Genomic DNA, 15,714 nt, shown 5'->3' with positions numbered 1-15,714 from the left:
ACTCAAAGCGAAATCATAGCAGTGTTTCAAGTTTAAGAGCGAGCTATTGAAAAGGGTAAAAAAAAATCACTTAAGCACTATTAAAACTCAGTTTACCTTTTCACTTATATTTGTAGTATAGAATATATTGTTGCTTCCTGGGATAATAGGCAGCTTGACCCCAAGAGGAAGATCCAATAGATTAGCTGCTCCGACCTCTGGAATGTCTTTTTTGTGCGAGCCCTGTCAGGTACAGTGAGAAATTCTGGCTATTTTTAAGAACTGTTCTTTTAGTTTACACCAATCTACTCACATTAAAATGGGCTAATACCTCCAAGGACACCAAAGAATTGTACACTCAGGATTGAAGGAGCCCGCCCGGCTGACAACCCGGAAGGCCTCCCAGCTTCCCCCGGTTACCAGCCCAATCTCTTGGCCGCGGTCAGCTCTCGCTACTGGCTTCGGGCCCTGGGAGTTGGAAGCTGAGTGGTCAAGCACCCGCCCCCTCCCCCCACACCTCGCTCTGCTGAGGTCTCCGCCCCTTCCGTCCGCCCGCCTTCCCGAGACCCCGCCCAGGAGCAAGGAGGAGGGTAGCTACCGATTCGCCGCCACTCGCGGTGTCGCAGTGCTCTCTGTCGCGTGTTAGGCTGCTGGCCGCCGCCTTGGTGGCAGCGGCTTCAGCAGCCTTGTAGCAGTTGCTGAGGTACAGATCCATGGCCTTCGGTCAGCCCCCAGGGTGCCGGAGCTGGGGCTGCAAGCCGTCTCCGTTTCACCTCCTAACTCACACCTTTCCGGCTCTACGCTCTGATCAAGTTTGGGCAGCCAAGAAGGTGGTCGCCAGGGTGACGCGTCCCCTAAGCCACGCCCCCCACTGTGCGGTGCTTTGTCCTGGCGGTCTTACGTCCTCAACGCGCAGAGGCCTCTGGGAGGAGAAAGGGATCGCGGACTACTGGCCGCTGGAACCGCGCCCCCCCACCTTTGGCGCATGCGCAGGTCTAAGAGCCTCAGAGTTTGGGGAAGGTCCAAAGGTGTGGTGCGAGAGCGCGCGGTGGAGATTAGGTTCCTTTCTGAGAGCAACACCCCTCATTTGAAGATTTTAATTCTTTGTCAGAGAGAGGCAGAGTATAAGCAGGGGGCAGTAGCAGGCAGAGAGAGAAGCAGGCTCCCTGCTGAGCAAGGAGCCCCACGGGGTACTCCATCCTAGGACCCTGGGATCAGGACCTGTGCCAAAGGTAGACATTTAACCGACTGAGCCGCCCAGGCGTTCCAACACCCCTTATTTATACTAAACCGGAATGTACCAACTTTCGTCAGTGGGTAGCTGGCTGTAATTCTTACAATTCATCCTGGCCCCCCAACAAGCTATGTGATTCTGTTCAATACACGTCCACCAGTAATTGTGTAGTTTGTCCTAGGGCCAGAGGCCTGACTTTCCACATCAGCTGACTTCATAGACACCACGACCCCTCTTTCCCTAGGTATACTCTCTCCAGTTTCCACATAGGACACAATAACTTTTTTAGGGCTCGTTGCTTTCTTCCCTTGTCTTCCCTTTTCCTGTCTTGGGCTCTTCATCTCTGGCCTGCTCTCCCTCCCTTTCTCCCCCTTTCTCCTATTTCCTTCTACCTTCTCATTAGCTTAGCCAACATTTCTTGAGTGCCTGCCCTATGCCAGACACTGTGCTGGGTGCTGAGGATACAACAGTGAGTAAAACAATCCCTGCTGCCTAGGAGTTCACCAGACGGTAAATACATTCAGGGCTGGTGTGTCAAGAGTTTGTACTTTGTCTCCGTGTCTTTTTATGCATCTTCTTATTGTGATTAAAAAAAATAAAACACCTGGTGGGGCGCCTGGGTGGCTCAGTGGGTTAAAGCCTCTGCCTGCGGCTCAGGTCATGATCCCAGGGTCCTGGGATTGAGCCCCGCGTCGGGCTCTCCGCTCCGCGGGGAGCCTGCTTCCTCCTCTCTCTCTGCCTACTTGTGATTTCCGTCTGTCAAATAAATAAAAAATCTAAAAAAAAAAACACCTGGCAAAACATAAAATTCACCATCTTAATCATTTTAACTGTACTGTTCAGTACATTCACATTGTGCAACAGATCTCCAGAAGTTTTTCATTTTCCAGAACTGAAACTCTATACCCATTAAACAACTCTCCTTTCTTCCCTTCCCCCCAGGCCCTGGTAACCCTTTCTGTTAATATGACTTCGACTATTTCAGATACCTTATATAAGTGGTATAAGTGGAATCACATGCTATTTGTCTTTTTGTGATTAGCTTATTTCACTTAGCATAATGTCCTCCAGGTTTATTCATGTTGTACCGTATGGTATGATTTTTTTCCTTTTTAAGACTGAATAATATTACATTGTATGTATACACCACATTTTCTTTATCCATTCAACGATCAATGAACATTTATGTTGCTTCCACCTCTTGGCTATTGTGACTAGTGCTGCCATGAACATGGGTGTACAGATGTCTCTTTGAGAACCTACTTCAAAGTTTTCTTAACTATATACTCAGAAGTGGAATTGCTGAATCATGTGATAATGCTATTTCTAATTTTTTGAGGAATCTCTGTATTGTTTTCCATAGTGGTTGCACCATTTTACAGTCTCACCAGCAGTACACAAGGGTTCTAATTTCTTCATGTCTTCACTATTATTTTCTGTTCTTTTTTTTCTCATTTTTTAGACAGTGGCTCCCTTAATGGGGTGAGGTGATAGCTCATTGTGGTTTTGATTTGCATTTCTCTGATGATTAGTGAGCAGCTTTTCATATGCTTGTTGGCCATTTTTTATCTCCATATGTTTGGTCTACTTCTTGGTTTTCTTGGGCATTTAGTAAAGATAACTACCATTTATTGAGAATTTACTAATTTCAGGTGCTATGCTAAACACTCTTTTAATCCTTACAACACCTCATCTGTGTTTGCTCCATCTCTGTAGATGAAGACATTGCTTACAATGGTAATGGCTATTATGTGATGGAACTGAGATTTGAATCCAAGTTGACTCCAAAAGCTGTATTTTCTCTCTCTCTTTTGTTTTGGAACACAGTAATCAAAAAACTCTCAACAAACAAAAGTCCAGGACCAAGTGGCTTCAGAGGTGAATTCTACTGAACTAGTTCAATTTCATTGCTAGTAATAAGTCTGTTCAAATTTTCTATTTTTTTTCCTGATTCCATTTGGAAGGTTTTGTGTTTCTAGGAATTTATCTATTTCTTCTAGCTTGGTTAATTTTTGGCATATAGTATTTCATTAAATTCTCTTATAATCCTTTGTATTTCTTTGGTGTCTGTTGTTATTTCTCCTCCTTCATTTCTGATTTTATTTATTTGTGTCCTTTCTCTGATGAATCTGACTAAAGTTTTATCAATTTTGTCGATTTTTCATAGAATCAGCTTTGGGTTTCGATGATCTGTTCTACTTTTTTTAGGTCTCTATATAATTTATTTCTGATCTAATTTTTATTATTCCTTCCTTCCACTGACTTTGGGATTTTTTTTCTTCTTTTTCTAGCTCCTTTAGGTGTAAGGTTAAATTGAGATTTTTCTTTCTTCCTTAGATAGATTGTATTGCTATAATAGTCCCTCTTAGAATAGCTTTTGCTGCATCCCAAAGATTTTGGACTGTTATAGTTTCATTTTCATTTGTTTCCATGTATTCTTTTACTTTTTGATTTCTTGGATGACCTATTTATTGTTTAGTAGCATGTTATTTAACCTCCATGTGTTTGTGTTTTCCTAGATTTTTTTGTTGTGGTTAATTTCTAGTTTTATACCCTTGTGGTTGGAAAAGATGCACAATATGATTTCAGTCTTTTTGAATTTGTTGAGGCTTGTTTGGGCTTAACCTGTGATCTATTCTGGATAATGTTCCATGTGCACCTGAAAAGAATGTGGATTCTGCTGGTTTTGGATGGAATGTTCTGAATATATCTGTTAAATCCATCTGGCCCAGTGTGTCATGCAAAGTCACTATTTCCTTGTTGATTTTCTGTCTGGACTTCCTTTATGTCTGTTAATAGTTGTTTTATGTATTTGAGTGCTCCCGTGTTGGGTGCATAAATATTGACAATTGTTATATAGTCTTGTTGGATTGTACCCTTTATGGTTATGTAGTGTCATTGTTTGTCTCTTGTTATAGTCTGTTTTAGTCTATTTTGTCTAATATAGATATTGCTACCCCAGCTTTCTTTTCACTTCCATTTTGATGGTAAATGTTTTCCCATTCTTTCACTTTCAACCTCCATGTGTTTTTAGGTCTGAAATGAATCTCCAATAGGCAGCATATAGATGGTTCTCATCTTTTTATCTATTCAACCACTTATGTCTTTTGATTGGAGCATTTAGTCTATTTCCAATTGAAGTAAGTATAAACAGGTGTGTACTCATTGTTGCTTTGTTACTTGTTTTATGGTTGTTTTTGTAGTTCTTCTCTATTCTTTTCTTTTCTTACTCTCTTCCCTTGTGGTTTGATGACTTTATTTAGCAATATGCTTCGATTCCTTCCTCTTTATTTTTGCATATCTATTACTGGTTTCTTGATTTGTCGTTATGACAAATTCCTTACCAATGACATATTCCTTACCAATAGGTTGACATATGACATCCTATGCATAGGAGTGCCTGGGTGGCTCAATCAGTTAAGCATCTGCCTTTGGCTCAGGTCTTGATCACGGGGTGATGGGATTGAGCCCCATGTTGGGCTCCTTGTTTGGCGGGGAGTCTGCTTCTCCATCTCCCTCTGCCTGCTGCTCCCCCTGCTTGTGCACTCTCTGTCAAATAAATAAATAAAAATCTTTTTTAAAAAGTCCTATGCATATAGCTATCTATATAAGTTGGTGGTTGCTTAAGTTTGAACCCCTTCTGAAGGGACTACATTTTTACTATCCCTATGTTTTATGTATATGATGCCCTACTTTACATCCTTTTATTTTGTGAATCTCTTGACTGAATTTTATGGATATAATTGATTCTGCTGCTTTTGTGCTTTATAAACTTCATACTGGTTTTATAAGTGATTAAACTATTACTTTTATTATGTTCCTATATACCTGTGAATTTTTTTCCTTTCCTAATTTTCTTACTCCTGATTATGGCCTTTTCTTCACTCAAAGAATTCTCTTTAACATTTCTTATAAGGCTGGTTTAGTGGTCATGAACTCCTTTAGTTTTTATTTAGGAAACTATGTCTAATTCTATTCTGAATGATAGTATTGCTTGATAGAGTATTCTTGGTTGCAGGTTTTTTCCCTCTCAGCACTTTGAATATAGCATGCCACTTTCTTCTGGCCTGCAAAATTTCAGCCAAAAAATCAGCTGATAGTCTTATGGGATTTCCCTTGTATGTAATTTTTTCCCCTTGCTGCCTTCAAAATTCTCTCTTTATCATCACTTTTTGCCATTTTAATTATTATGTGTCTTGGTGTGGACCTCTTTGGGTTGCTTTTGCTGGGGGCTCCCTTTACCTCCTGGTTTTGGATGTTTATATTCTTCCCCAGATTACAGAAATTTTCAGCTATTATTTCTTCAAATAAATTTTCTGTTCTCTTTTCTGTCTTCCTTCTGGGATCCCTATAATGTGAATGTTATAATGTTTGATGATGTTGCTGAGTTCCCTTAACCTATAACTCATTTTTTTTTATTCTTTTTTCATTTTGCTGCTTAGCTTGTTTGCTATTATTTTGTCTTCCAGCTTGCTGATCCATTTTTCTGCTTCCTCTAAGCTACTATTGATTCCCTCTGGTGTACTTTTAATTTCAACTATTGGGTTCTTTATCTCTGATTGGTTCTTTTTTATATTTTCTGTTTGTCAAAGGTCTCACTGAGATCCTCCACTCTTTTCTCAAGTCCAGTAAGTATCCTTATGACCATTACTTTGAATTCTCCATCAAGCATATTGCTTATTTCTGTTCCCTTTGGCTCTTTCGCTTTGATTTTGTTCTGTTCTTTTATTTTGGACATATTCCTCTATGTCCTCATTTTGTCCAGCACTCTGTGTTTGTTTCTATTAGGATAGTCAGCTATGTATCCTGATCTCAAAAGTAGTGTCCTTGTGAAGAGATCCTTTAGTGCCCCATAGTGCAGTGTTCCCTGTTCACCTGAACCAGGTGCTTCAGGGGTGTCTCCTATGTGTGTTGCATGTGTCCTACTCTTGTGGCTGAGCTGCCTTTGCCTTTAGTCCAGTCAGCTGCAATGGCCCATGTTGTCTGTTGTGGGCAGGGTTTTGTCCCTCTGCCCTTAAGGGGCCAGTCTGAGGCTGCTTTGGGCTTATAGTTGAATCAGACCAGTTGCATGCCCTCAGCTCGTTTGAAGGAGCTGTGGTGGCACCAAACTGTAGGACATTTTCCCTGCGTTAACCCCTGAGTGACTTTTGTGTGTGTGTGTGTGTGTGTGTGTGAGTGTGGTCTACGGTCAGACCAGATGACTGTCCCCTGTCTGTCAGGTTTGCAGTGATCCCAAACTACAGGGCTTTCTCTATGTGCTGCCCCCTGTGAGGTTTTTGTTGGTGGGTAGGGCCAGCAATCAGATCAGATGTCTGCCCCCCCCCGCACCTGCTGCTTGGGCTGCAGTTGAAGTGGTATATGTGGTTATCTTCCCCTCTCCCCAGTTCAGGAGTCACTTTGGAGTGGCACTGGTCACTGTCATGGCTGCTTGCACAATGAGACTCCACTTTGGAGGGACTCCTGCTGAGTGGGGCAGTTTGGGATGGAGTGGATCCTCAGGAGAATGCACGGTTGGGGTTTGCAGTATTGGCAAGCTAGGTGGAGAGTGTTCATGTTGGTTCCCAGATGTGTCTGGGTCCAGGCTGGGAGGAACAGGGAGAGAAATGTTGCCCTTCAACTCTTTAGTTCTTGGAGAAGTCTCCTAAAGATTCCTTCCCTTCCAGCATATGTTCTGAGATTAGTAAATAAATCTCCTTCCCATATGCCCCAGATACTTTTCAAACTGCTTCTTTGCTGTATCTCTCAGAGGTTGTCTGTTATGCTGTTTCTTTAAGGGTGAGGACTTTTTTTCCTATAACCATCTGGCTGCCCATGAGCCAAGGCTGCTGATTTTTAAGGTAACCAGAGTTAAGCCCTACTGGTTGTATAAACTAGTGAAGTTAAGCCCTACTGGTTTACAAAGCCAAATGTTAATGGGGACTTGTCTTCCCAGTGTAGTTCTTCTATGTGTGGGGTGTCTGGTGTGTTGTCTCTCCCTCTCCCTTCTCCATGATTCTGGTGTCCCTCCCACTTGTGGTTAGTCTCCCCAAGAGTATGATTCCCAACTGGGTCTCTGCCCCTCCTACCTTCTTGATATGGCCTCCTCTTTATGATTAACTGGGGAGAGTCTGTTTTCGGGTTGTTTTCCGAGTTAGTTGTACTGATGTGGCTGTAATCTATGTGTATCCATGGGACGAAGTAAGTTTAGGTTCCTCCTACTCTGCCATTTTCCCAGACTCCCTCCGAAAGCTGTATTCTTTTTTTTTTAAGATTTTATTTATTTATTTGACAGAGAGAGATCACAAGTAGGCAGAGAGGCAGAGAGAGAGAAGGGGAAGCAGGCTCCCTGCTGAGCAGAGAGCCGGATGCGGGGCTCGATCCCAGGATCCTGAGATCATGACCTGAGCCGAAGGCAGAGGCTTAACCCACTGAGCCACCCAGGCGCCCCCGAAAGCTGTATTCTTAATCAATGGACTGCACCCTTGCATGTGTTCTTATTTTAATTCCACATATATAATTAAAACTTCTACGTTTAAAACTCTAGCCTGGTGATATACTCTACTGCAAGCCAAACATTTCTACATAGATGTCTGATAAGCAACTCAAATTGACTTAGTCAAGATTCAACTCTACCTCCCCTCAGTGAAATATAACAAAACAAAAGCCTCATCATTCTTCCTGTATTTCCTCTTTCAGTGACTGGTACCACTTCTATCTAAGCTAGAAACCAGAGAATGCTCCTAGATGCCTCTATTTCTCTGCAGCTTTGACATTCAATCTATCCCAGAGTCCTGCTGTTTTTATCTCCTAAATATTTCCTGTATCTCTTCCCTCCTTGCCATTTCTTCTACCACCGCTCCGGTTAAGTCACTCATCATTTTTTGTCTTCACTATTATCATAACCTCATTATATCTCTTCCATCTTTCCCCTCTCCAACCCATCTTTCATTTTACCATCAAAGTGATCTTTCTAAATCACAAACTGATCATGTCTCTCCCCTGCTTAAAACTTCTAATGATGCTCAGGAAGAATGAAAGCAAAGCATAAAATATCTTTGCAGCATGGTCTTCCAAGACACTATTGCTATACCACTTCTCAAAATTGACCCCACAGTAATACATAACTGGTTTTAGTTGGTCCTCTGCATGCAGCCTGCTAGTTTATAACTCTGTACCTTTGCTCATGTTGTCTCTTCTGCCTTGCATGACGATGTTCCTTTAATGCATGGTTAATTCTGGGGCCTCAGTTGGAATGACTGGGATAACTGGGTTCTCTCTTCATGAGTTTTTTATATTTTTTTCCTCTAGCAGATGAGGCCATGCTTCTTCACATAGTGGTTGTACGGGTCCCAGCATTGAGAAAGGGCAAGCTCCAAAGTACAAGTACTTTCAAGACTGTTATTGAATCACATCGGTCAAAGCAAGTCACATGGTTAAGCCTAGGAGAAGATTAACCACAGGCATGGATATGGAGAGGTGTTGTTCATTGGAGGTGGTTAATATAACAATATAGCACATTCCACTCTCTGGTCCTTGTGGTTCATGTTCCTCTTATACGTAAAATCTACTTACCTTTCCCAAGACCCCAAAACGTTTTACCCTATTATAACATCAGCTCCAAAGTCCAGGATTTGTCATCTACAGTTATATCCAGAGATAGCTTCTTGTTATTCCAGAGAACTATGAACTATGAATAATTTGCATCACTTACCTATTACTGTGTAACAAGTTACTCCTCTACTTAGTGTCTTAAAATAATTCAAAACCATTTATTACTTCCTTGTCTTCCGTTTTGGACAGGGCATCAGAAGGTATAGCTTGACTCTATTCCGTGATGTCTAGGGTTTCAGCTGGAAGACTTGAAGGTGGAGGATGGAATCATCTTAAAGCTTTGTTCACTCACATGTGTGACAGTTGATGCTAGGTGTTGGCTAGGAGCCTGTCTGAGGTTGTCAGCCAGAACACCCACACCTAGTCTCTCCATATTGACTGGGCTTCCTCACAACATGGTATCTGGATTCCAAGGGCAGAGAGAGAGAGAGAGAGCGAGCTAGATAGATGGACATAGGGAGAGCATGTGCCAGGCAAAAGCTATGCTGTCTTTTATGAGCTAGCCCCAGAAGTCAGGCAACATCACTTTCACCACATTTTATTAATTGAGGCGGTTACAAAAGTCCCCCCAGGTTCATGAGGGAAGGAACAGAGATGCCACAAGCTCAAGGTGTTGACATGGCCATGCTCCCTCTGAAGCCTTCAGAGTTTTTCCTTAGTCTTCCTAGCTTCTGGTGGTTTGCAGGCAATCTTCGGTGTTCATTGGCTTGCAGCTGCGTAACTACAGTTTCTGCTTTTGTTGTCATGTGGAATTCTCCTGGTGTGTCTCTGTCTTCATGTAGTCATCATCTTTTTTTTTTAAAGATTTTATTTATTTATTTGACAGAGATCACAAATAGGCAGAGAGGCAGGCAGAGAGAGAGGAGGAAGCAGGCTCCCTGCTGAGCAGAGAGCCAGACGTGGGGCTCGATCCCAGGAGCCTGAGATCATGACCCGAGCCGAAGGCAGAAGCTTTAACCCACTGAGCCACCCAGGCGCCCCATGTAGTCATCTTCTTATTAAGACCCCAATTATATTGGATTAGGAACCCACGTTACTCTAGTATGAAATCATTTTAACTTAGCTAATTATATCTACAATGACCCTGTTTCCCAATAAGATCACATTCTGAGACACTGGTGGTGAGAACTTCAATATATCATTTTCTGGGGCTACAATTCAACCAATAATAGTTTGCTTTTTGCCCTCTCTCTGCAAATTCATGGCCCTCCCACATGCAATTTTCCCCATTCCGACAGCCTCAGAAGTCTTAACGCATTTCAGCATCAAGGCCAAGTCCAAGATCTCATCTAAATATCATTAAAATAGGTATGGTTAAGACTCAGGATATGGTTCATCCTGGGGCAAAATTCCTTTCCAGCTGTGGATCTGTGAAACGTAGAAAACAAATTATCTGCATCCAAGATACAGAGATGGGACAGTATAGAGCAAACATTTCCATTCCAAAGGGGAGAAATTGGAAGGGGGAAAAGGTGTCACTGGCTTAAAGCAGTTTGCAACATAACAGGGCAATCCCATTAGAATTTATAGCTTTAGAATAATTCTCTGTGGCTCTGTTCACTGGGCCCACCTCCTCAGCTCTGAGTGGTAGCCCACCATCTGGAAAGAAGAGATGGCTTGGCCCCTAGCTCTAGGTGGCCTCCCTGACCCCACCCCTGAACAATAACTCTACCCCCTAGGCCCTGGGTGGACGTCCCACCCACTTAGTCTTGGGCAGCTACCCTACCCTCTATAGTTGAGGAGGTGGCTCTTCCCTCAGGAAACAAGATGGTGACCTGGCCTTCTTAGCTCTGGGAAGAGGCCCCAGTCCCTATGCCCAGAAGGGAGCTCTGATCTCTGGAACCCAGGACATGACCAGTCTCATTATTGCCCCCTATCCCTACCCTAGCCACCCCGTCACCCGTGTCCTGAGTAGTAACACCCCATTCAATCTAGATGGTGGCCCCACCCTCTCATTCCTGGGCAGTGGCTCTGTCCTCTAGAAGGAAGTGGTGGCTCTGCCCTCTGGAACCAAGGAGGCCTGATTTGCCCAGGTACCTGCATCAATGGCTCTTCCAGTCATTCTTTCTTCATTTTGTCCCTCTCTGTTCCTTCTAGTCCATGCAGGTAGTGTTTGTGAGCAATAAAATTCTTAAAAAAAATTGCCAGCCTCCCCTGCAATTCACAGAAGTCCAAGCCATCAGAAAAGAAGGTTCTAGACAGATCTTAACTAGATAACTACATCTATTCCTAGCATCTGATGAGATGGTTGATTGGATCCTTGAGTCACACTCATAATCTCTTTATTAGAGATTGTCCAGCCACATCTTTTTGTTCTCTCCAGAGCATGCTTTCCCATTTTTTTTTGCAATGTGGTTAGACTGAGAATATTCCAAATCTTTAAGTTCTGTCTCCTTTTTGTTTAACAATTCATTCTTTATCTCTTTCCTTTATCACGTTACTACAAGCAGTAAGGAGAAACCAGGCTGTGCTTTCCATACTCTGCTGGGAAGTTTCCTTAGCTAAGTTCATCACTTACAAGTTCCACTTTTTTCCCAGTAGTAGAAAATAATTTGGCCAAGTTTTCTGCCACTTTATAATAAGGATCACTTTTTTGTCCAGTGTCCAACAACTTGTTTGCTGTTTCTGTCTGGGACCCTACCAAAGGCACCTTTAACATTCATATTTCAAGCAACATTCATTTCAAGGCAATCTAGATTTCTTCTATCATGAACCTCAAAATTCTTCCAGCCCTTACCTATTAGCAATTCCAAAGCCACATTGTTAGGTATTTGTTACAGCCTTATAGTATCCCACTTCCCAATACCAAAATCTGTTAGTTTTCTGGGGCTGCCTTAAAGTACAAAAAACTGGATGGCTTCAAACAACAGAAATTTATTCTCAGTTCTGGAGGCTGGAAGTCTGAGAACTCCAGGTATCAGCAAGGCTGTGCTCCCTCTGAAACCTGTAGGGGAATCCTTCTTTGTCTCCTCCTAGCTTCCAGTGATTTGCCAGCAACCTTTAGTATTCCTTGGATTTCAACTGCATAATTCCAATCCCTGCCTTCATGGTCATGTGACACTTTCTCTGTATGTCTGTCTCATTTGGCCATCTACTTATAAGAACACCAGTTATATTGCATTAGGCGTCCATCCTACTCAAGTATGCTTTCATCTTAACTAATTACATCTGCAAGGTACTGAAGTGTTATGGGTTAGGACTTCAACTTTTTCTTTTTTGGGGGGTACACAATTCAACCCATAACAGAGCTTAAACAAGGTTAAGAGATTCTTCTTTTGTGTGGGCAGCCTGGGGTGAGCTGCTGAGAATCAGTGCATGAGAATCAGAGCAAGGTGAGGAGGGCATCCACATGTGTGAATGGTATGGTATGGGGTGTCAGACCCTGAACAGCAGGATATCTACTCAGGAAAAACTTGGGCGAGGGGAGTATGAGGCCAAGGAAGATGACCATAGCATCTATGAGAAGTGTGCCAGGTTTCTGAGCCTGAACAGGGTGAGCGAGGCTGTGCTCTACATGGGACGAGGAGGGGAGGAGTCTGATATGGGTTGCCAGAGCCTGATGGGGTGAAAAAGGCATCCATATAGGAGGGACGACCTAGCTAGGAGTGTTGGAATTCAAGCAAGGTGAGGAAGGTGACTATCTGTGTGGATAGTCTGGTATGGGTTATCAGAACTGCCATGGGATATTATTGAGATAATTGGCAGAACGTGAGATCTGAAAATTTTCATGGTTACATTGTGATTATGTAGGAAAATGTCTTTGCTCATATTGAATGCTAAAGTATTTGGGGGCACCAAATCAGCAACTAGAAAAAAGCTCTGAATTGTACTTGTCACTTTTCTGTAAATTTCAAAATAGAAAATAATTAGAAACTCTGAAACAAATATGGCAAATATTATAATCCTAGAGACCTGAGTGGTATATGCACAGGTATAGTTTTCTATCTGATTATAACATTTCAAAATAACAATTTTTGAAAATGAAAGGTGATACATGCTTATTAGAGGAAAGAAGAAAGCAAGCGTGAACTCATCACTTAAAGTGAATACTGGGTACCTTCCTTTATGTTGAAAAAAGAGAATGATTAAAGTAAATTGAATTCAATGGTATAAGCTTTTGAAGGGTGGGTGATTTTTTAAAGTTAAAATCACGTTATTTTCCTTTTTTCAGCTCTAGAGAAGTTGAAGTCGCTTAAGGTGGAGAGCATCAGACTTAAGGTGCTCATTCACTTGCAAGTCATGGCTGGAGCCACCGGAGGGCGCACTGTCATCAAAGACCACACAAAGTTCTGAAACTAAAATACTGTCAAATTTTTTGAAATCAAACAAAAAAGGAACTTCCGTCCATCTCTTGCAGCACCAGCACGGTATCCTGGCATCCTTTTCATTTATCTTAAGTCTGACTACTTTATTTTTAGAATGAGAAGATGTAGTCTGTGGTTTACACCGCGGCTGTCAAAAGTATTGGCTTTTCTATTTAAGTCTAATTCTACTTCTCTGCCCTAGGTAGTAGTATGAACCCACTTGAGGTTCTGTAGATTCTCCTTACAATTTTCTCACATTTTCCCGGGGGTGGAAATCATCACAACTACCCTGTCAGTGATCTTGTCCTAATAGGTCATCCTTGCTTTGGAACTATGAGACTGATTTCAATTTTTATAGATTAAACGTTTTCTTCTGTGAGTTTGATAGTTTTTGAAAAAAAGGCAAATCGATCCTGATATTGGGGTGTGTGTGTGTGGGCAGAGCTGGGTTTATTTGAGGAGGTATTGAAGGGTGGCAATACTTTCTGGGGAACTCTGGCCATGAACCAAGCCCCTTATAAGACTCAGTTCATGGGTGCTATGATGAATACGTCATTTGGACATGGTCAGAAAGTGTCATGCTGAGAGAGACCTAAACAAACAGCATCATTTTCTATCTGTACTTGGTGAAATCCTAGGGTTCCACAAATATTTGATATGAATTTTATTAAGAACTTTTTAAGCCCACACTTGTCCTAAAGGGAAATTTGTCCATTCAAATTCTAACCTAGCTTATTCTTCAGTAGACCTCAAAATAATTATTCTTGGTGTCTTGGCACTCATATTTAAACTTCTTTTAAATTTCATTGATAGTAATAACAATAGCTGATATTTACCAAAGCTTGCTATGTGGTAAGTACCTTGCATGCATCATCTAGTTTAATAGTGCAGTTAATTTTTATTTTCTCACTTTACAGATGAGGGGGGTGATTTTTTTAAAAGTAAAAATCAGATGGGTCATTCTCCTTCTTTCACTATTAGGTAATTTGATGACTTAACTTAGGCCTTTTATTATTTTTTAATTTTTATTTTTGAAGATTTTATTTATTTATCTGACAGAGATCACAAGTAGGCAGAGAGGCAGGCAGAGAGAGAGGAGGAAGCAGGCTCGCCGCTGAGCAGAGAGCCCGATGAGGGGCTCGATCCCAGGACCCTGGGATCATGACCTGAGCTGAAGGCAGAGGCTTTAACCCACTGAGCTACCCAGGTGCCCCTAAACTTAGGTCTTTTAGACTCCCTAAGTCTTATTTACTTAGCCATTAAACCATATGGCCTTTGCAAGTGGGCAGTTTGTAAAACCATGATTTCCACCCCCCCAATTCTAGCCTGTATGCATGTGTTTATATGTAAAGTTATATAAGCCACAAAGCACATATGGGCCACACTCAGCTTAAAGATAAGCAAGCCTTCAGGAATTTGCACTCTCTGTTATTGTCGTAACAGAGAACGTCAAATGAGAAGACTTGATGGAAGCCTGTGCGGAAGTTTGAGGGACAGCAAAGTAGGTCAGTGTGGCTGGAGTAGGTGATTGTGGGGGAGAGTAATAGAAGGGACCAGATTCACAAAAAGGGAAGAGATTTTATAGGGACTTACAGACCTCTGTAAGACTTTTAGTCTATATGAAAAGTGGGGCCATTGCAGGGTTTGAACAGATGAAAGACGTGATCTGACTCAGAGGTTTAGCAAGATTATTCTGGCTGCTGCATTAAAGTGAGGCAGTGGGTAGTCAAGGGTAGAAACAAACAAACAAAAAAACCAGTTAGGAGGTACATCAGTTTTTTGGACCACAATAAAGTACCACAAATGGGGTGGCTTTAAAACAATAGAAATTTATTGTCTCACAGAGCTGGAAGCTAGAAGTCTGAAATAAAATTATCATCAGGGCCATGCTCCCTCTGATAATCAGGATAGAATCCATCTTTGCCTCTTCCTGTTGGTTGTTGATCCTTATAATTCCTTGGCTTATAGCTGGAACACTTCATTCTGTGCCTATGTTGTTGTGTAGCTTTCTCCCTGTGTATCTATCATCACATGGGCAACTTCTCTCTGTGATTCTCCCCTCTTCTTTAAGGACATCAGTCATATGGGATTAAGGGCCCATCCTCCTCCAGTATGACTTCATTTTAACCTGTCGAGTTACATCCCCAATGATTCTATTCCAACTAAGGTAACATTCTGAGGTCCTGGGGGATGGGGACTCCAACATACCTTTTTGGGGGACACATTTAACCCCAAACAGGAGGATGTTGCAGTAATCCTGGCAGGAGATAAGGGGAGCTTCAACCAGGGCAGCACCATAGTGGTAACAAGAAGTGATCTGGTTATGAATATATGTTGATGATGGAGCGAAAAAGCTTTGCTGAAGAATACAGAGATGAGGAATAAAGAGATGAATGCAAGATGACTCCAAGGCATTTGGCTTGAGAAGCTGGAAGGATGAAATTAGCAAGAACTGAGATAGTAAATGTAGACAAAGAGCTGATTTACAGGAAAAAATTAGTTTGATCTTGGACAAATTAAATTTGAGATACCTATTAGATGTTCAAGTGCAGATGTCCAGTACTGCAAGCAGTTAGCTATATGAGCCCAGAACTTGGGAAAGGATTC

The 15,714-nt window shown here is 42.1% G+C and overlaps 2 protein-coding genes across 11 annotated transcripts in view; one reads left to right on the top strand and one right to left on the bottom strand.

Moving 5' to 3' along the window:
• Positions 1–888, bottom strand: part of LOC125091380 (fibrous sheath-interacting protein 2-like) — a 77,528-nt gene extending 76,640 nt beyond the window's left edge. For 5 of the 10 annotated variants that reach the window (XM_047714957.1, XM_047714959.1, XM_047714958.1 and 2 more), the window contains exons 1-2: positions 578–888; positions 97–222 (exon numbers count right to left, since the gene is read on the bottom strand). In XM_047714957.1, coding sequence (XP_047570913.1) covers positions 97–222; positions 578–694 — 243 coding nt within the window. In that variant the 5' untranslated portion in view covers positions 695–888. Of the gene's footprint in view, positions 1–96; positions 223–292; positions 443–577 lie in introns of those variants that run through there. The other 5 variants (XM_047714965.1, XM_047714962.1, XM_047714967.1 and 2 more) reach the window with 5 other exon arrangements.
• Positions 1–12,998, top strand: part of RBMX2 (RNA binding motif protein X-linked 2) — a 110,177-nt gene extending 97,179 nt beyond the window's left edge. Inside the window, exon 7 of the mRNA XM_047714970.1 lies at positions 12,975–12,998. Coding sequence (XP_047570926.1) covers positions 12,975–12,980 — 6 coding nt within the window. The 3' untranslated portion in view covers positions 12,981–12,998. The remainder of the gene's footprint in view (positions 1–12,974) is intronic.
• Positions 12,999–15,714: the final 2,716 nt, after the last annotated feature.

This window comes from Lutra lutra, chromosome X (genome assembly GCF_902655055.1).
Source record: "Lutra lutra chromosome X, mLutLut1.2, whole genome shotgun sequence".
In the NCBI taxonomy this organism is placed as follows: Eukaryota; Metazoa; Chordata; class Mammalia; order Carnivora; family Mustelidae; genus Lutra; species Lutra lutra.
This window is presented reverse-complemented; position numbering and strand designations above follow the sequence as displayed.